General features: G+C 40.3%; 1 protein-coding gene across 3 annotated transcripts in view; it reads left to right on the forward strand.

Moving 5' to 3' along the window:
• Positions 1 to 541: 541 nt before the first annotated feature.
• The window catches only part of GRM5 (glutamate metabotropic receptor 5), a 288,413-nt gene continuing 267,416 nt past the window's right edge, over positions 542 to 21,538 (forward strand). For 2 of the 3 annotated variants that reach the window (XM_040544291.1, XM_040544292.1), the window contains exons 1-2: positions 1,583 to 2,205; positions 9,778 to 10,656. In XM_040544291.1, the coding sequence (XP_040400225.1) occupies positions 9,978 to 10,656 (679 nt within the window). In that variant the 5' untranslated portion in view covers positions 1,583 to 2,205; positions 9,778 to 9,977. Of the gene's footprint in view, positions 574 to 1,582; positions 2,206 to 9,777; positions 10,657 to 21,538 lie in introns of those variants that run through there. The other variant, XM_040544290.1, reaches the window with a different exon arrangement.

Here is a 21,538-nt window from a genome sequence, read left to right on the forward strand (position 1 = left end):
GGGGAACCAGCAGGGAGTGCCAAGCTGTGGTGCAGCGGCAGAGAATGTCTGTTAATTCTCGAAAATGGATGCACGAGCTAATCCTCCCCTGCAAATACAGCCTCATAAATGGTCGGACCCAGCAGCCTTTTAAATGCCAGATCAGCTCTTACTTAAATGGCATTTTGTTTTATTATTTATTTATTTTACTTTTATTTATTTATTTACTAAGAATAACTTTGAATTAAGAGATGATCTCTGTCCGGCGTTGTGTTGCGATGGTTTGTTGCCGTCTGCCGCTGCTGCTGCGGGAGTGCTGGGAGGTGATGAGTTTGTCAGGGCTCAGGCCACCTAGGACTCCTCCCACACCCACACCCATACCCACACACCCAAAATCCCCCCAAAACCATCGTGCCCGACCCTGTGCCGGGGGTCCCTGCTCACCCCGGGCAGCGTGGTGCAGCCGGTGGGAGAGGAGCGGGACGGCTGAGTGTGAATCAGAACAGGAGCCGGGGTGTGTAGGGCTAAGACGTGAGGAGGAGGAGAGAGGGAGGGAGGAAGCTTTGGGAGGATGCAGGGATGCTGGAAGGGAAGGTAAAGCCTCAGCCGGCTCCAGGAGGGAAGGGCTAACCGAGGAAAGGTGCATGTGTGGGGAGCTCGTAGTTAGCAGGGCAGGGAGTTGCTGAGGGTTTTTTTGGGGGGAGGTGGGGAAGCAGAAGGGATGGAGGGCGCCGAGCTCGGAGGCAGAAGGTAGGCGACGAGGAAACCCACCCATGCAGCTGCAGGAACGGTCCCAGGGATGCTGGCTGCGGAGGCAGGGGGCTGGCAGGGAACGGCAGAGCCCGGGGGTCCAGGGAGCCCGAGGGGATCCGGGGCGGGGGGGGGCTCCGGGGAGGGGGGCGGGAAGAGGAGCTGGACAAGATGGGTGCAAGTGGCTTCTGCTGTGGGGACGAGCGGGGGCAGTCCGGGGATGGGGAGAGGAGCAGGGGGCGCATCCCTCCGGCAGGGCTGGCAGCCCCGGCTGCCCTTGGCCGGGGCACCGCTCCTCGTCTCGCCGTGCCCGGTGCTGTCGCCCTGCAGCCAAGGCAAGGGAGGGAGAGGGCAGCTTGCCCTTCCAGTGGCACGTAGCTCCTCCTTTGTGCTTGGTAGCCCTGGACGTGGGTGGGTGTGGAGGGGGTCGATGCTCTCGCAACCCCCTCTCTCCCCTTGCCAAGGAGCAGCAGGCAGAGCCCAGGACTGGCAGGCTGCTCGCTTTCCTAGAGGGATCTGTGCCACTTGGTGGCACTAAAAAGTTGCTCTGGAGCCCGGCTCTCTCCCTGCGAGCCCTCTGCCCCCCTCCGCCCCCCCAGCCTCGCAGGTGCAGGAGCCACCGTGTAGCGCGGTCCCCGAGGGGAGGCAAAACTTTGGCGGAGTGAATTCCCCAAAACCCCGCCGAGACTGCAGGGGTGAGCTCTTCCCCTCGACTCGGTTTAAAACAGACCCTCCCGAAGAAGGTCTCGCCTTTTTTTTTTTTTTTTTTTTTTTTTTTTTGGTAATGGTGTCCGGAGCCGAATGAGGAGGGGTGCGGCAGGGAGGTGTCTGCTTTATGGGGGGACTTTGCAACCTTCCGAGCACCTGGAGAGATCTCCCTGCGGGGCAAAAGGCAGGATTAACCCCTTATAAATGCAGAGGTTGCTGCCGTCTAGAAGTGAAGAGGGGATGAGGTGTTTAAGCCGGTGGGTCAAGACGCAGCAAGTATTTCGGCTGACCAAGGCTGTGGTGGCAGAGAGCAAAGACCCATCTGTTGTTTCATTGTTTGTTTGTTTATTCCTCCTCCTCCTCACGCCTCTCGCTCCCCCTCCTCCCCCCTTAAATCCAGGGACCATTCACGCCTCTTGCAAATGAGACTTGTGCGATGCTGAGCGAGCAGCGTGTTGCATGGCGTGTGTGTGTGCATGCATGCGCGGGGGAAGGATTCGCGGTGCTCAGCGTTTGCCTGTGATCAGAAGAAAACAGGATGTGCCCATAGCTGGAGGAGTGACAATGCTAGCCGAGTGGGGCTCACCTGCTGGTGATCTTTGCAGAGGCATTTGAGGATTATTCAGCTCCAGAAGATCTGTTGCGAGGAATGCTATCTCTGCCGTGGCTGAAAATAGGAGGTGCCTACCTCTACCCGTCTTGATTGCTGCCACCGAAAGGACTGCTTTGCCGCCACCGTAGGAAAGAACGATTGCTCCCACCGACAAGGTAATGCTGCGGGGTGGGAGAAGGGATTTGTGAACCCCCGGTTGCGGACAGAAACCCTGTGGATGCAGGAGGAACTCTTTCCCCTCCCTCCCTCCTTCCTGCTATTGCTCCGTGCCCTGGTTGCCGGAGGACAAGCAAGGCTATTGAGGGGCAAGCAAAGCAGCCTGTGGGGCACACCTCCAGAGGCTGCTGAGGCACCTGGAGGTTGGGGCACTGGAGGGCAGTGGGCACTGACCCCTCCCGAGGAGTGTGGTGTATGTGGGGCAGAAGGAGATGGGGGTGCTGCAATACCTGGGCTTGGTGATGCATGTGGTATATCCCTTCCATTCACCGGTGGGGATTTGCCTTGCCAGAAGGGGAGAATGGAAATGGGATGTATTTGTTTTTCGGAGACAGCCAGGCTGAGCCCATCCGTGGACTTTTCCGTGTGACCTTGGGACAAATCACTTTGGCTCTGCTCGGCAACTCCCGTCTGCTTCTCATTTAATAATGAGAGCTAATGCCTCTGTGTGCAAAAATGATTCATTAAGGACTGAGTGTGACACCACTGGGGAGACAGAGACCTAAGAACCGGTGTGCATGCACACATATACGTGTGCATGCCCAGCCGCACAGTTGTAGCAGCGCAGGTAGCTATTCCGGGAGTTAACCTTGTCCAATAGTTTCCTCTCCGACTCAGCTCTGAGCACCCAATGCATTTATAACAAAAAGTGGTTCTGCAAAACAACAGTGACCGCCGTGGCATTTTTTAACCACTGGTTGATTTTCAGATTATTTTTTTTAACCGCTTTCCCAAAAAAAACCTCCGGCGAGGTGAGCGGTGGTGCTGGTGCTGCTCAGCACCATGGACAGAGCCAGGGCAGGCGCCCGCCCCGCCGGGCGCCCGCAGCCCGCAGCAGCGCTGCCCCGCACCCCGGGGCTCCTTCTCTCTCGTCGTGCCACTGCCATTCGACCTCCCTCCCCCTCGACCACGGCTTTCTGGGAGGCAGGGGTGGCTGGGAGTTGAGGGGCGACCGAGCGTTTTGTTTCTGCTAGTCCTAAGGACAAAGCGGGAGGACCAGCTTGAAAGCAGTGTCAGAGGACTGTTTTGAAAATACATCACTTTAAGCAATCCTAAAATGAGAAAGTGTATAATGAACTTAACTGCTGGGTTCTTTTCATTCTCTATATCTTTATTATTATTATTATCACAGTATTCCTAAACATCTCTATCACACACTAACATTTTGCGCATTCTCAAAGACTTTAACTACATGCTAATATTTATGCTATGTGATCAGGGACGCCAGCGTTAATCACTATTTCAACTGATCAGAGAATATTTATTGTGTCTCTATATAGGTTCTTTGTTGTTTTATTTGCCAGCCAGTGTATCGTTGTCTTTTTGTTTGTTTGTTTTATATAGTGGTAGTACTGGAATGCCACTCCAATGATACTCTTGTTGTGACTTGCTAGAAGATAGAAGTTCTTATGTTTTTTGGAATTGCTATTGCTTTTCCTTGATCACTTCCTCCAGATCATACAGTTTTGCTAATTATTAAAATGTCTAGGATTACAACTGAAATCACACCAGAGCTATTAGTTTCTGTGTCATATGGTATAGCAGTAAGAATTAGTATATTTAGCAGAATTGCAGGGATCATTGCAAGTTTTGCTGTGATGTTAAGCACCTACACATTAGAAAAAAAAATGTTTCATTAACCAGAAAGTGTGTGTGCATGTGAGAATATGGGGAAGAACTTCCTGGGATTGCTAAGGATCTTGCTGATAATTATAGCCTTCTATGTTTATTATCTATGAAGGCATGCATAAGATCTGCCCACTAGTCTGCTATTTTCTGTGGCTGCTCTGACCAAATGGTTAGAAATCTTCTGTGCTGCTTAGTTTCCTTCTATATCTAAGTGGAATTGCTGAAAACTGTTTCATAGTCTCTCCTGTTGTATAAGGCTGTTTCTTTTGTCAAAGGGCTTGATCCAAAACCTGCTGGAATTCATGGAGCTGATTTTTTTATTTTATTTTTTTTTTTTTTAGTGAATGGAAAAGTTGAGTGGCAGTTGCAGTCTCAAAACATATCAGTGTGCTCATATTCATGTTTTGCAACTAAAGACTATTAGAGTGCATCAGGTTTTGTGTGAACAAATAAAATTAACTCTGAGTAATGTGTGTGGGACCTTCTGCAGTTTGAACCTTTCTATAGCATAGGGAACAAGGTTGCGAGAATAGTTTGAACCCAATGCTTAGTGTTTGCAATGCCAATAGTCAGAAGAATTGAGCAAAAGCTTAGCATCCTATATGTACACTGTTTGCTCACATTGTTCCCTGTTGAGAAGAGCTGAGAGGTCTTTCTACTTATATAATCACTTTTCTAAGGTTGTTCCATCTTCTGTCTCCCAAAGATCTTCACTGCAAGAAAAGTGGCAGGGCTGACCCTGGACCAGTAATTCAGTTGCTGCCTGCTTTGTCTTCTATGATGATGGAACCTGGTTTAGTTCCTTGGCATATATTGATTTAATTCATATCTATGCCTATATTGACATTTATTATCTCACATCTGATGGCACAGAATTAATTGCATTGTGTGCTGTAAATGAATGCCTGGAAAGCCTTTCATTGTCAGGTACATGGTTGTAGGCTATATATACATAGCCTATAAGTAAATCTGTCACTGCAAATCAATGGATTTTGGGACCATAATTTTTTGTGATTTTTCTGATTGGGAAAATCCTTTAAAGAGACATTAAACTTAGGTATTTTTTAACAGATGATTAATCAACAGCATTCTTCATGTGTTTAGCATGGAGCATATTTCCAAGTGCTTTCCTGGATCGGGCCTTGAGTTCTCATTTCATCACAGCACTGTTCTGTGGTTCAATAATCTGGAATTTTATTTTTATTATTTATATCTACCTGAAGATTTAGAGACTCTGAACTACAGATTATAAGCTTACAAAAATGTTATCAATAAGAAACCTGAAAGAAAGTATTGATCTTTTGCTCCTTCTTTTTTTCCTGATACAAAATACCTGAAATCAAAACCTCCCTTTGCTGAGTTTGTATTTTACATAAAGAAACCACACGGCCAAAAGAATTCACTGTAAAAAAGACAGGTCATTCACTCTGGGGTCACTAGTGGGCGCTGCTATAATAATGTAAGTCACTGGAAAGGGTTTCATTCTTAAGGTTTAAACAGTTAGACCTGCTGTAGTAGAAGACCTTATGAAAAGTCAGATGTGCCCCATGTATAAACTCTCAGGCACGTACATAGTGGAAATTAGCCCTCTGTGAACTGCTGTGGGATTTTTTATCAAATTTTAATTAACACAGTTAGATATTAGGGCTCTTTTGTTTGTTTTGGTCTGTTCAGACTGTAATTATAAATGGACTTGCATTTGAGGTTGAAATAAATCATTTTAAGAATTCGATGATCTTTCATGCAATATTACAGATGCTCATTTTCTACTTTGTTAAACCTCAACATGAAGTAGCTGGAAGTCTGCCCTAAAGGAACAACTGAGAATTTCTCCTGACAGAGAAAAAGTTTTTCCTGCCAGGGAGAGCAAAGGTTAGAGGAATGTGTTGAATGCTTCATCATATCCGTGTCTTCAGTCACCTGAGTAGCCCTTAAATTTTCAACTAGAGCAAGAGTACACAAAGACCAGATAGGCAGAATTATGTTTTGACCTTAACATTTCCACAGTCGTTCCAAGTGTGAAGCTAGTGCAGCAAAGGACTGAGACTCAAGTGTCTGTCAGCTATTGTTATAGCATGTGACTTCAAGAATAGTTTATAGCTAGATCCATAGCTGAAATGTGATAGGAACCTTGATACACCAGTAATTAAGTGCCTGATTCCATTTTGTCTGTCTTTCAGTAAATTAGTAGTAACTCCCTTGATGCTGAACAGTGTGAAAAATAAGTTTGACCCTAAATGCTGTGCATGTTGATTTGCTTGTCCACCAATGAAAACAAGTAAATGCAGGTAAATCATTAATTGGGAAACAATTTCTACTACTTTATGCATGTGTTTAAGAGTTCTTTGTCTATGATGCTGTTGATAACACTGTTCTCAATCTGAAGTCTATAGCATGCGAAACTCCCTTTAAGGTTTAAGGAAACTCCTTTTAACTCCCTAATATTTAACACAGGAATTATATTTAAGCTTCTGAAGTTTTTACTTCATTTTGTTTTAGTAATCATACTGCTTGTAATAATAAGCTTCCAGGAGGAGGAAAGAATGGAAATCAAAATGTGGAATGACTTGTATGTGATTCTCTGGGAATAAGATGGCAGTACAATTGTACATTTGAACAGATAGATCCCTTGGCCATCCTCTTTTCAGGGAGGAATGGAGGAGTTCTCCAGGAAATGTAATTTGTGTGGTTAGTCTATTAACTCACTGCTCAGCCATCTTTTGTCCTAGAATGTGATACGTTACCTAACTACCCTTGTGGCACCTCTGGCATATCCAGTGATATCTAGGGAAGAATGACAGGCAATGGGCACAAACTAAAATACAGGAAATTCAGTTTAAATATAAGAAGAAAACAAACAAACAAACAAAAAAACCCTCCTTATTTTCAGTGTGCTCAGACACTGGCTGACCAGAAAAACTGGGGAGCCTCCAACCTTGGAGGTATTCAAAACCTGAATGGGCATGACTCTGATTAACCTGCTTCAGCTGAACTTGCTTTCATGAGGTTAGATGGACCAGATGATCTCCAGAGGTTCCTTCCCACCTCAGCCATTCTGTGATTTTTAGGATTATGAGAGCAAGAGTAAGAACAGAACCAGATCTCTATTATACAAATGCAAATCCATAGTAACTTAGTAGGCTCACTTAACCATGTCTGTATCAATTCCAGGTTGTTTCACCACAACATGAAAGCCCACAGAAGACATTGACTTTAGATACTTTGGAGTCCTAAGCCTAATACTACATAACATAAGTAGTTTGCTTGGTGCAATTAGTAACAACATTGAAAATCTCAAGTAAATTGAATTTCAGTGTAGTACAGCAGGGTATGAGAAGACAGTTCATTAATTCTGGAGCTACTCCAGTCAGCATCTGGCCCCTTCTTTTCCCTTGGATGCCATGGAGTGGAAGGATTTTTTTGCTTTTAGGACTTGCTCTTGGGCCCTAGGAACCCCTTAGCCCTGATATCTGCTGTTATTGTTGAACTAGAATTATAAAGGAGACCTTCAGCTTTACTTCATTCTTTATCCTGTAGTTTTATACTGATAGATACAACAGTGGACAGAGAAGAGCAAACAGCTGTTCTTTGGAGTGAAGACGATAAAAATGTCCCCGCCCTCTCTTTCCCATATACCCTGTATAGAAATTGTTTAACCTAAAGATATAAGTCCAAGGACGGTATTAGTAAACCTGACCAGAATCCTTGGAATGTGTGCTGTAGAATTAAAATGGTGGATGAGGACTGGATTCTTTTTGAGTCATAAGCTCACTCCACCCCACCCAGTCTCTCTCTATTTGTGCATATGCAGCTGCATAGGCAGCTAGGTTATAAAAAGACATCTAATTGTATATCCAGTTACAGTATGAGGCAGGGCTAACTTTTGATCTCAATATAGTCATGCTCTGTACATGTAGCTTTAATTTGAAGAGCTCAGAAAATTAAGCATCCATGTTTTAAATAGCAGAGTACTACGTCTGTTAAAATGCTAATAAGTTAATAAATATTTAAAAGATTTTAATAAAGTGATAAAACATTAAATTACTTGGAGGTATAGGAATTTAATAGCTATGATATTGTACAAAGATACGCACTGTCATTCATGCTTTAGACTGTTTACAAATTATGCAGTGTTGTCTTCAGAGCCACAGAACAAACAACTGGAATACATAAGCAGTAGTTATATTCTGTAATTAGAGACTAATTAACCTGAATTGAACTGCTGTTATTCCACGGTGGCAAGGGGTTGCAGTATTGATAAGCCAGCTCTTCACAAACAAACAAACAAAAAAACTGTTGAAGCATTCTACAGCTTTCTTAACCCTATGTCATTATTATCACTTTTTATTTCTAGAAATTAATATTACATGAACTTATTAATATTGCAATTAATATTACAAGACCATTTCTATGCAATGTTTTTAAAGATTTGGATTTCATTTGGGAATACTCACTGAAACTATTGCATGATGCCCTCTGTGTAAATATTTTATAATCTATAGATGTCAAGGTACAATAACAACTAAACAAGGCTAACCTCAAGCAGAAAATTGTTTTTAGATTTCACTTTCTCATCTTTAGAATCAGGAAGATTTTCATTGTGGTACTGTATTGAATGATCTAGCTGCAAGTGGTAAATTCAAGATTAAAATCCTGCCAGATTTTGAACCTTGGAAGAAGCAGCAGCAGATTTCCCATGGCAAAGGGTTTCTTTCATTTTGCAACATCTGAGCACTGTCAGAGTCATGTTAATGGATTATAAATGACTAGTGGATCTGAAATGTATCAAAACTCCTATATTCTTTTTTATTACATTAGAAAGATTTATGTGAGTAAAACTGAGATCAGGCTCTGTCCCAGGATTTTGCAGCTTTTTTTTTTTTTTTTTTTTTCCCAATAATGAGACTGGGCATGCAGTTCACTAACTAGCTCAGCATCTTCCAAGATTTAAGACTGTGCTCAACTTTCTGTACTGCCAATGGATCCACTGGTAGGAGTAGAGCAACAGACGATACTTTAATGTGGTCAGTGATCAAGACCTGGTCAAACTACTGTTTAAGCACTACATTTAAAATCAGAAGCAGACTATTGTAAATCCACTGCTAGGTACAGAACATTTTCAAGTACATTGTCAAGTTCCATTAATCACAATTTTTTGCTGATTTAAAATCAGTAAAAAAAAAAAATCAGTGAAAATCAGTGAAAAAGATTTCACTCTGATTTGCTGTTTTAGAATTGGAAAGAATCTGTTGTTCCTCTGCTGAAACATTCACTGCTGAAACAAACACAAATATTAATGAAGACATCAGTTTTCTTAATCTTAACTTATTTTAAAAGATCATTGGTTTCATGTTGAGGCTGACAAAAACCAACAACGACAAAAAACACATTTTCAGATTGGAAGAGACATATTCTCCTTTTCTTAACATATTTCAAGAAAGGCTTTATTTAAGAGTAGAAGTTTCCTAGTGCTGTAGTTGATAACATGGTTCAAGGTACATTAGTGTGATATATGCATTTGTGAGATAATAAACACCTGTAAATAAAGAGGGCTGTTTTCAAAGACATGCATTAGGTGTGGTAGCGTCTTTCTTCTTTGGAATGTAATACTTGTCTGTCTTTTGTGCTTGTGAAAATGTTTCACAAAAGAGTTTTTAAACAAGAGTGTCAAAGAGAGAGACACTGATTTATAACAGCAGAAGTGCAAGCCTAAGACTGTGAAACACTGAAGTATAACAAAGTTTTCCAACTTGAAAAATGGTGGAAAGAAATGTATTACAGTCATTGACAGCAGTAGGAATAAGTACAACTTTAGAACAGATTACAAAGCTGACTTTATTGCTAATTTTAAAGCTCTTTCTCTTATTTATTCATTTTTGAAGGTTATGAGGATTATGATCACATGCACAGCTCTGCATAGCTGTCCACCTGAAGATGATGGTGACTCCTTAGAGAATACATGCAAACTCCTGGTTAATCATCAGCATTCTGCTCCTTTTATCTAAAAGATTTAACTGCTTTTCACCAGCTCTCCGGTTTTGTTCCACCATGTTGTCTCTACCAGCCTAAACCATTTCCTAAAATGATCCTTTTGCTTTTACTTGCAATCCTGTTATTGAAGGAAGATGTCTGTGGAAATGTTGGGCTTTTGGTTTCTGCACAGGCCAATGAAAGAAGGGTGGTTGCACACATGCCTGGTGATATTATCATTGGAGCTCTGTTCTCTGTCCATCATCAACCAACAGTTGACAAGGTTCATGAAAGGAAATGTGGAGAGGTAAGAGAGCAGTATGGCATTCAGAGAGTGGAGGCAATGCTACATACCCTTGACAGAATTAATTTGGACCCCACACTGTTGCCAAATATCACACTAGGATGTGAAATAAGGGACTCTTGCTGGCATTCTGCTGTGGCTCTGGAGCAGAGCATTGAGTTTATAAGGGACTCTCTTATTTCATCAGAAGAAGAGGAAGGGATGGTGCGATGTGTGGATGGATCTTCATCATCTTTCCGTTCCAAGAAACCCATCGTTGGTGTCATTGGCCCTGGCTCTAGCTCAGTTGCTATCCAGGTACAGAACTTGTTGCAGCTTTTCAATATACCTCAGATTGCTTATTCTGCTACAAGCATGGACCTAAGTGACAAAACTCTGTTCAAGTATTTTATGAGAGTTGTGCCATCTGATGCACAGCAAGCACGGGCTATGGTGGACATTGTCAAGCGCTATAACTGGACCTATGTTTCTGCTGTACATACTGAAGGTAAGAGGTGGTTGTTGTCATTATTTTATTATTATTATTATTATTATTTTAATATATGTATGCCTTTGAACTACTCTGATGTGATCAAATAGCTAGATGACGACAGTTTGATATTTTATTTTTTTCCCCCAGTCTGTTGTCAACTGCATAGACTTTTATTTCAGTTAACAGTGATTTCACATTCCCTAGGGTGAAGTAGCATCCCATTGATAACCACTGAAAACAGTTTGAAATACAGAACTGTGTGGTCTACAAGGCCACTTGTTATTAAACATGCTTACTCTGGAGTTTTGTAAGTGACCTTAACTTAATGTAGTTGGCATTTATCTATTTTTCTTAATCTACCAATCAGTATACTTATGTGGAATAATTATTTTAACTACATTGTTATCAATGTGTAATGAGAAAGTGTCTGGTCTTTCTAGTGCAGAAGAGGCCTAAATCACCATTTGAAACTGCAGCTGAACCAGAATATTTCCTGATTAGTATCTGAGTCACAGAAGCACAAATAACAGAAGACCTAAGGTTCTGGCTAATATCTGAATGCAAGTTGTCCTGGCTTCTTGAGATCAGTACTATTTCTGTCCTTTTTATAGTACCCTGTGGAGTATTGCAGCCACTTAGCCACTTCTTGCTCTGCATCTGGTCATTGGTTTTGGAAGCGAGCAAGGGAGGTCTCCCTGCATCTTCTTTACACACCATCAGGAGTCCAGAAAATCAGAACTATGTGCTATATTGCTTCCCTCTTTTTATTAATTTGAGATAGAGCTTAAGCTTTTTGCCTAGTGCTCAGAAGAGTATGAGGGAAAAGAAATGGAAAAGATTGCCTGAATTCATTATCCTTGTATTGACAGACTTGAGTGGTTTCGTCTTGCTGTAAGTGACTAGAATTTCATACTGCCTTAAGAGCAAGTTTCACCAGTCCCTCTCTAACGGCACCACAATGTAATGCGTTTTCTGGAATTACATTCTGTGATGAATTTTAGGATCTCACCTCTGTTCAAACAGATGAACCTGAAATGGAAGGCGCAGAATATGATCTGGAGAATGTAAAATGTTATTAAGAGATTGAGTAGTGGTGACAGCATTGCTGAACAGCAGCAGATGCTGCTGGCTTTATTACAACCAATAGAAAACAGATTGTCCTTCCCACACACAGAGTATGCTTCTCTGGCAGACTTCATATTCAAAAGCCTTTTTGGGGTGATGCTGGTCTGATGCAAGTATGTAGAGATCATTTTCCTCCTAAAAATATGTAGAGAGAGAATTCTGCAGTATACATATATATATATATATACATGTTAAAGTTTAGATGCAGATTGTTGTAACCATCCTTCCATCATAAGACTGGTAAATAACTTCAGTCTCTTTTCTATGAGGATGCATGAATATATTAGCAGTTTAATATAATAATGTACAAATCACCATACACCATATCATGTAATGAAAATACTCTGTGCCAGCTGATGTCTTTGGCATGGCTTAGTGTGCAGCCTTCATTGCACAAATGTGTTTGAATAACATCATGGTCAAAAATGTTGCCAGTGATGTGCTGCATTAGTTTAAGTTTGTATATTCTGAGTACTTTGATGACTCATCTAACTTTTGTTATGAACAACTTTTACACTTCTGTTTATTGAGCAGGGATGCTTATGTATTCAGTTTGGGAACTGTCAAGCTTATATGGAGGTCTGAGTGCACAGAGTGATAATACTTTTGCCGCTTCACATGGACACTACTTGGAGCAGATGGTAACATATGGCATGTTAATCTCATGGCAAAGGAACTTCGCACTGTGCATTGGAAAGAAGGGAATAAGGACACAAGAATAAAAACTGGAGACAGCTGCTATAAGACAAATGTAATAAATGTCAGGGGAGCTGGATGTGAATAAAACCAGATGAATGATATATTTCATCAGTAAAATGTGCCTACTTCTGCCTATATTGAAGTGGACAAGATAGGTGGTACCATTAAGTTAATACCTGAGGCCTTATACCATTCATACTATATTTACAAGAGTATAATTCTGGACTTCAGTGAATGAACATTAAACTCAGATTCTGTGAACCTTATGATCTATTTGCATGGTCTGGTCATGATGATTAATATGTTCTTCAGTCAAATAGCACCATACAAACGTTTTCTAACTGTAGAACAGATGGTATTTATAATGGGATAGACAAATACAAACTGAACAAGGTATTTATCTGAAACTTGGTGATGTCTGATGTTCTGGACACTTTCCAAACATTATGACAGATGTTGTCCCTTACAGAAATAGAAAGATTAAAAAAAAAAAAAAACACGCAAAGAACAACAAAAAACCACCACCAATAAGAAGGGGATCCTTTTTAGCCCATTTATGTTCTGTCTACACCTGGGGAGACTAGTGCATGGACAGGATAGTAGAGAGGAAAATTTGGGCCCGTGTCTGAATTTTGGGTCGTTATGGTTGGCATGCGGATGTGCCATGCAGCTCGAGCACCTTGGAGCTTTGTCTCAGATTTTTCTTGCTTAACCACTTAGCACCACACAACTAAGTGGAAATTGTTGCAGAAACTGGGGAGAATCTGGCTGTCTGCCACAAGGCACAAAGGACTGTTTGTTCACCTCATGTCACATGTGAAAACATTCCCTGGTCTTTCCCATAGATCAGAGAAACATGTATACAATTTTATCTTCTCCCATCATTGAGGTGCAAAGACCTCTTTGAAAGCCCATTTGAAGTCAGTTTGCTCCCTTTGACTAGAGTAATATTTGGATCAGGCCTTCCTAGTCAGAAACAAGGTCAGTCCCTGCAAGTCAGAGCATAAAATTTGCCTGGAGGCGAATGAATTAATAATTTAAAAGATATTTTTCATTTTCATTTCAAACCATTTGTTTTGCCTCTCTGAATGGAGTAAAGAGGTAATATATGCTGGAAAAACACAACCACACAAAAGTACGACTGAAACACAATAGACCAAATTTATTGGGGGTGGCAAGGGATAAATTTCACTCCAGTATGTAAAAAGTGTGATTTACTTTTGAACACAGCCTTAAGAAATAAGCCACTCTGTTAACATTTTCTTTAGAGAGGTATCAGGTAAGCATGGGATCAAACTCCTCCTCAAAGTGCTTTCTTTTTAATAATGTTTTCCTCCATTTAAATTTATCATAAATGCATATAAAGAGGCGATTCGCCTTCATTTTCTCAGGACATACCCTGGCAAGTGTAACAGAAACAGGACTTTATTTTCCTTTAGATAAGTTTTATTTCTCACATTTCCTTTCATATTTGTTCAATTGTGCTTGGTTACAAGACTATTTTTGCCTACATCTCTTGCTACCAAGTAAAGAGCAAAATGAAAATTAGTCATAGTCTGTGAGAATAGAATGAAGAAATGAATGAAAGAACTGCAACAAGTTGACCTTAAACTTGCTGCTTGGAATAAATTGTGCTTATATGATGTGGAGATTTTCCTTCAGAATCTAGATTTTTTTCCTTTATATTCAAACTATATAATGTTCAGAGACTTTGCTTTTCACACAATATCATGACTCAAAATTAGATTAATTGGATTTTTAATCATTGGTGATATTATTTATGCCTTATATGCCTATATTTATGCCTATATATAAAAACACATAGAAAAGATATACCAAAAATCATTGTTACTCCATGCAAAAAATTTCAATTTCAATGAAAATTTATTTCTGAAAACCTGTTTCTGAAAATGGAAGAATCTCTAGTCTAAAGACTGGAGAATGTTTTACTGTGGCAATGTTTCATTTCTGTCCTTAGGCAAAAAAAAATACTTTATTTTTATTTTTGAAATTAATTTTATTTTCTATTTTTTGCTACTTTGACACTGTTTGAAACATAAATGTTGAGATCAGGTTGATCACAATTTGATATGCTCACAAGTATTAATCTTGTAGCAAAAATAAAAAAAATACATTTCATTACCTGAAAGAAAATATAGGAAATCAAAAATACAGTTCCAGTCATATTCTGTTGAGGTATTTACTTGCTTTTGATTGAATATCATCATTTATAATGATGTTGCTTTTTGTTGCTCAATTTCATGTATTTCTCCTAGTATCAAAATTGTGAAAATCGAACAAATGCTATTAATCATCAGGAAGTATTGAGATAAAAAACTCAAGTAGTATAAAATTAATTTTTACTTTTTTTCTACAGTGACTGACTAACCTGAAAGTACTTTAATATTGCAGGCAGTCTGTCAGACGTACCCGTGGTGAAATATATTGATAGATAGAAAAATACAAAATGAGTGCTATACTCTGGAATGTAACAGGGATGAAGATTGTGAGGAGAAATATCATGAGAGAGAAAAGGGAAGGTGGTCAAAGAGGTGTATTATGGAGTTAAAAAATATCACTTTGAAAGGAATGGTATAGGGTGGATGTAGCTAAAACCACGATATTTGGATCAGCAAAAGGTCACATTGCTTCTTTTGTTTAGGTGCTCAGTGTTTTAATGTCACTATTTCATAGAATAGAATCATAGAACAGCTTGGGTTGGAAGGAAACAAGATCATCTAGTTCCAACCCCCCTGCCATGGACAGGGATGCCATCCACCAGACCAAGTTGTCCAGAATCCCATCCAGCCTGGCCTTGAACACCTCCAGGGATGGAGCATCCATAACTTCTCTGGGCAACATGTTCCATGGCCTCATCACCCTCTGTGTAAAGAATTTTCACCTAACATCTAATCTAAATCTAATTTTAGTTTAAAACTTTAGTTTAAAGTCCCTGGGTACGAAAAGAATTTACAAGACACTAGAATTTAATTTCATACATAATCAAGGAAAAGAGGTATGTCCAACTCTTGCCAGTATCTTTGTGTATCAAAAAACTTATTGTTGTATATTAGTAGTGCAGGAATTAAATCAACATTGTTTCAAAATCAGAATGTTTCTGTGTAATTAAGGAGCATTGATCGATATGTGTAGGACCACTTCCTGTATTTACAAGAGATAGCTTGCAATTCCTCTGAAAGTTAAGAAAGACAAAAGGGCTGTGCTGGATCTTTTAAACTTTTCAGTGTTGTCTAGGGTGGTTCTGACTAGCTGATTCTTGAATCATCCAGGAGGCAGTGATCATGGAGGTAAACCAAAAATTGTAGACTTTGCTTTAATGCAATTTGGAAGCTACTGGATGGAGGATAACATTACATCCATCGTACTAAAACGTGATTGCAGGCTCCTGATGATGTGGAAGCATACCATGCTGTAATGCATAGTATTATAAGTATACATATAGTACGTGTGTACATTGGAGAAGTGATTGGGAAGGTTATTAAGAGAAGAGTTACAATCTACCTTGGCAACAGATTTTTGAAACAATGCCTTTCATAAAGCATATGCTTGTTTTTAAACTAACATGATTTAACTCATCATTCTAAATATGCTGACTGGTGAAAACCACAGTAAAGATTTCCTTTAATTGATGGTTATATTTTTATCTTATTTATTTATTTTTTCTGGAACTGTCTGGCAGCATTTATGACTGGCCAGATACCTGATCCAGGCGGTGTATGTGGAAGCCACCACATAATATCCATTACATTGTCAAATGGCAGATAAACGATGTATCTGGAACGGCTATTGCTGGGAGAGGAATATGTACTAGATAAGTTGCAAAGATAATAACTAGGGTAGCTGGTAAATCAGCTCACTGAATGAATCCCACAGCCAAAATCAAACCTAACTTCTAGGAATAGTAGAAAGATGAGAAGAATTATCTGTTCCTCCGTCTGTTGTGATCTAGTCACATGTTTCTCATCTGCCATAACCTAGGGTTTCATTTTTTAAAAACATTTTTCCCCTGAGACAAATTTTTACAAAATTCCTAGGTGGTGTTAGACACGTAAAGAGGAAAATTTCCCTAGTAAGATGAATAGAGATATGAAAAGAAAGGTGCAAAACTGTAGTGAGAGAACTTTGATCAAGATATGTGAAATTACATTATCACAATGCTCCAACATATAACTCCTTGATTTTCATTTGTTCTCAGTGGTTCTCTTTGCAGTTTTTGTTCTAATCTTTCTTTTGGCTAAAACAAGGAATTTTAGTTTTAGTTTTCCAGTCAGTTCTGTAAAGTGGTCCTTCCTGATATTAAGTTATTCTTATAGATCATTTTCTAAATCTTTCTAGCTTTGTCAAGATCCTTTTTAAAGAGCATATACTGCTTTTTTGACCCTTTTTAGTGAAATTGTTACCTCATTTACTTCTTCAGCCTGCAGTCATGTGGGAACTATTTTTCCGTAAATCAGCATACAAGCTGCTGATACAGACCTTATCAGCAAACCAATGCAGTGGTTGCCTATAAACATGTATGGTTTATTTCTCCCTTTTACAGCCCCCATCTTGTCATAACCCATCTTCTGCCCATCTGGCTTACTATCTCACCTTCCTTGGTAGTTTTTTTTTTCTTTTTTCTTTTTTTTTTCTTTTTTCCCCTCTTTCTTTTTCTGGTTACTTAACTCCTTGCTCACCACCTCCCATTCCTACCCCTTCCCATGGTTATGTCTAAATCTTTTTCCTCTTATCTCTCCAGTCAAAATAAGATTGCCAAACCATTTTAGGTGGATAATTGCATGAATAAGATATGATGCACAGATTTGGATATTTCTAAAACTTCTGCCTTATATGATCACAACTACCATTCAAAGCAGATCAAGCCCTGGCTAAAATAAAGGCTATCAAAAATGAATACTTTTTTTTTTTAAAGTTAATTCACCTGGTGAATCTAGTTTTAGTCCAGATGTCTTTTAAAGTTCACATTTAAAGTCCAGATTCTCATTTAAAAAATAACATTTAGACTAGATATATTCTTCAGCAGTTCTACATTTGTTTTTTCTTAATTACATTTTCTTAATTAATGAGTATCACAGTTGATGAATTTGCAGATTTGTCATTAGGTTGAAAACAGGATATTTTTTTCATTTGCAAGTGAAGCCTTAAAAGGGAAATATAAATTGAAATTATTCCTCTGCTTTATCTTCATCAATTTCAAGTTTTCATATCCAACTTAGTTCTCAATTACACTGAAACAGGGTTATTCATCAAATTTCTGTTGTACCTGAAGAGCTCAAACCCATGTCCCCTCCACCTTCTCTCCACCTGGTTGCCTCAGAGACAACCTTTGCAGGTGCTTCTCATTTGCTTTTATGAGTAGAACAGAAGTTAAGGATGCATTTCGTATGTCTGCGGTTCTTCCTTTTTCATTCTCTCTCATCTTTACCACACAAAAATATGCAATCTAAAACCTGCTCACGTCAACAGAAGCTTTCAGAAAGTTTAGGCTAAGTGCCCAAAAGGAGAATGTGAGAGTGTATACTATCTTTCCAATATAAGCTTCTCATATGTCTCCAGTCATGGTTACATATATAAAGTTTTGTTGTTGTTGTTGTTTTGTTTGTTTGTTTGCTTTTTTGTTTGTTTGTTTTTCCTTCCAAAACTGCCATGGGATGTGAAGTTACCTTGCTTATTTTCATGCATATACACAAACGCAATTTGTCTGACCTATTTCTTTCCCTTAAGGGAAAGTATGATGACTAGTTCAAATTCAGGGGTCTAAATAAATGCTGAAGTTGGATCAGATGCTTTCCCTTTCCCTTTCCCTTTCCCTTTCCCTTTCCCTTTCCCTTTCCCTTTCCCTTTCCCTTTCCCTTTCCCGTTCTTTCTTTCGTTTTGCATCTTTCCCAAGAGAGCCCACTGCATAGGGTTATTTAGATACTTAACTTCTTTCTTGGTACCTCCACGCTTACTGAAATCAATAGGGAATGTAGATGCTTTAAGTCTCACTGGATATGGGGCTGAAGGTTTTGTTCACTCAGAAATTCTGTGGAGGGATAGATTTTGACTGCTAATATTTGAATCTAAAGTGCACAAATTCGAAGGCATTTATGCAAAAGCATAAATGCCAACATGTCTAAGTAGCTCAAAAGGAAGCATCTCATAGAGCATGCATTCAGGGTTCTCAACCTCATGGATTTTGAATAAAAATCTGATTTATTCAATGACTGGAACAGGCTGGGAGTGCAGGTTCTTTTTGTAAGCTATGTAAGATGCCACCAAGGAGTACAATATTTATAGTTATAACAACCTACTGATATACAGTTTTATTGAAAAAGTGAAGGTTACATGACCTATGGACTTACCAATTTATCTTTTCCTCCTCTGTTTCCCATTTTTATGTTTCTTAATGGTGAGCCCTTCCTCCCCCTCCCTCTGTCTCTGGCCTCTCGCTTGTTAACTAGAACTGTCTGAATCATCCCAGCTAACATTGTCCTTTTCTTTCCCTGCTCCCAAGCTGACTTTATTACAGCTCTATGCATTATTCATGTGTATTTAGTGAACAGTTTATGCAGACAGCTTCTGCTATGTGAGCTGTTCACAGGCTGCTCAGGCAGGGCTAGAAGGTGCCTTTAGGCACCACCCTGTGGGAGGAGTGACACATAAATGGTGCTGACCCTGGAGGTGGTGTGCTGAGAAGCCTCTGAGTCATGCATGGTTGCTTATGACCGTGTCAGGGCAATGCTGAAGCCTCTCCATCCACATGAAGTGGCATGTGCATCACATTAAGTTACACTATGAGAGGGAAGACTATTGCCTCCTCAGCTTTGTGCTGTGAATCTGCCTTTGCTGTTTGGTTAGTTCATGTTCCTGTGGGCTGGAAACATAGTACTGTCACTTATTTCAGCCACATTCAACTGCTCCAGTCAGGAGTGGGAGTGAAAATAAATCACCAGAATTTATAGCACTAGAAAACATGGCCTGAGTGTATTGGGCGTAGGAAGCAGGACAGTGCAGTGGCTACTGGAGCAGGGAGTTTGGGATGCTTTACATGGAAGTAAGATACCCATTTCTGTGCTCCCCTAGACTATGCATGTGGCCCTGATGAAGTTGCAGAGACTGTGCCAATGTCACATGATGGAGAGAATGGTTCAGGTACTCGAAGGTTGCACTGGGCTGCACCGTTGCACCATTACAGCATTGTGCTCAAGCTGATCCATCCACTGGGAAGTATAGCATAAGATATGATGCTGAGGAGACGAACATATCAGCTAGTGCTGCAGCACAGCCAGCTAGATCAGAGCTATTCTGGGCATGCTTGCAGCCCCTTCTGTAGCTTGCTGTGGGCCTGTCTGCAACCATCTGCAAGGGGGCCTGTTTAATGACTTTGTAATGGTTTGGTATTTTGTAGGTTGAGAATTGGCACACATGGGTGTCCTTGAAGCATTTGCTCCAAACACCCACATTTGAAATGTGTAATGGAGGTGTTGTGAGTATCGATACTCCAGAAGAGAGTAAGGAACATTTAGATACTACTGATAATATAGGCCAGACAAAGCCTTGGACATGCAGTTTGCGTACACGTTCTGTCACCAACCACAGAGGTTTGTGCCCTTAGAGAAGATACCAAGTATAAATTTCCTCTGAAACATTATTGAGAAAAAGTACATTGATTGACATAACTCCCCTAGGAAGGCAGACAGACAATGGACACCAAAACCTGAAAAACTGAAAGCTTAAAAGCTAATTCCTATTTCTCTTTTACATACAAGCTTTTCACTGATTTTGTTTTTTCTACTTTTGAACAGTTGGTAGAGTGGGTGTTACATCCAACACCTCCGTGTGACAAATCTCAGCCTACAAAATACTGACACGTTACATTTCATTAAACATATGGGACCTAATTATGCTGCCAGCTAAAATACAGGTGCAAGTTCCAAAGGAAATGTTTGCTGTATGTGCACGGGCCCTATAGAACCTATATTTTTGCCTACAGAAAACAGGGCATTCATTTGACATTTGCAACATTCATGGCTTAACTGAGATATGTAGAGAATAACCTTTAACATATAACTGAAATAAAAAGTGAATTTATACTCACAAAGTGGAAGTTTTGTTGTGGGATATTGTGGCATCATCATATTTATATGGATAAATGAAAAAAAAAAAAAGTCAAGGTCTTCCCAGAAAGTAGCATTTCAGCCTTTTGCAGTGGACCAATCATGTCCATAAAGAAAACTGGCCAAAGGTAGCCAATCCTTATAATGGTGGAGTGTTGCTGTCCTGTATCTACAGGCAATCTGAAAAGAAGTGTCCCAGATTTGGCAGTGCTCTCCCTGCTCTGTCTGTCTTGCTGGGATGTTCTTTCAAAGACAAGAGCACTATATAATTTCATTTGCAGCAATTTCATAACAGATTATTTTATCAGGAGGGCTGTAGAAGGGCATGAGTGAACTCTGTGCAGGTTGGGTATGAAAGTCAAGAAGATTCTTAGTAAGAGGAGAAGCAGCAGACATCAAAAGTCTAGATGAAGGAGAAAGGACAGAACAAGGTATAGAGAAACAAATTGCAGAAATAGTGGTGATCAAGAAGAACTCTTTCACTGATACAATTTCTGTATCTGAGTATTTAACACACCTCAGATTCTATTAAGAAAATAACATCAAGAGACCCCAAAACACTCCACAAATTAAATATTTTACCAGTAGGTAATGAGAGGACTAAAAGCTGGAGTACTTTGCTGGAAGTCAACCATGGCACCTATCTTGGCTCCCACACCTCTGCTCTCTCTTATACTGGGCTGTCTTTCATGGAGGACAGTCATAACCCTTTGCCATCTGGAAGGTGCCACATCAGGTCCTTTGCTTATTATGTGAATTCTGTGGGGAACACTAGTCATAAAATCATAGACTCGAAACTAAAATGTTTTGGATTGGAATGGACCTTAAAGATCATCTAGTTCCAACCCACCTGCCATAGGCAGGGATGCCACTCCCTAGCCCAGGCTGTGCAAAGCACCATTGAACCTGGCCTTGAACAGTTCCGGGGATGGGGCATCCACAACTTTCTCTGC

This window comes from Cygnus olor, chromosome 1 (assembly GCF_009769625.2).
Source record: "Cygnus olor isolate bCygOlo1 chromosome 1, bCygOlo1.pri.v2, whole genome shotgun sequence".
NCBI lineage: Eukaryota > Metazoa > Chordata > Aves > Anseriformes > Anatidae > Cygnus > Cygnus olor.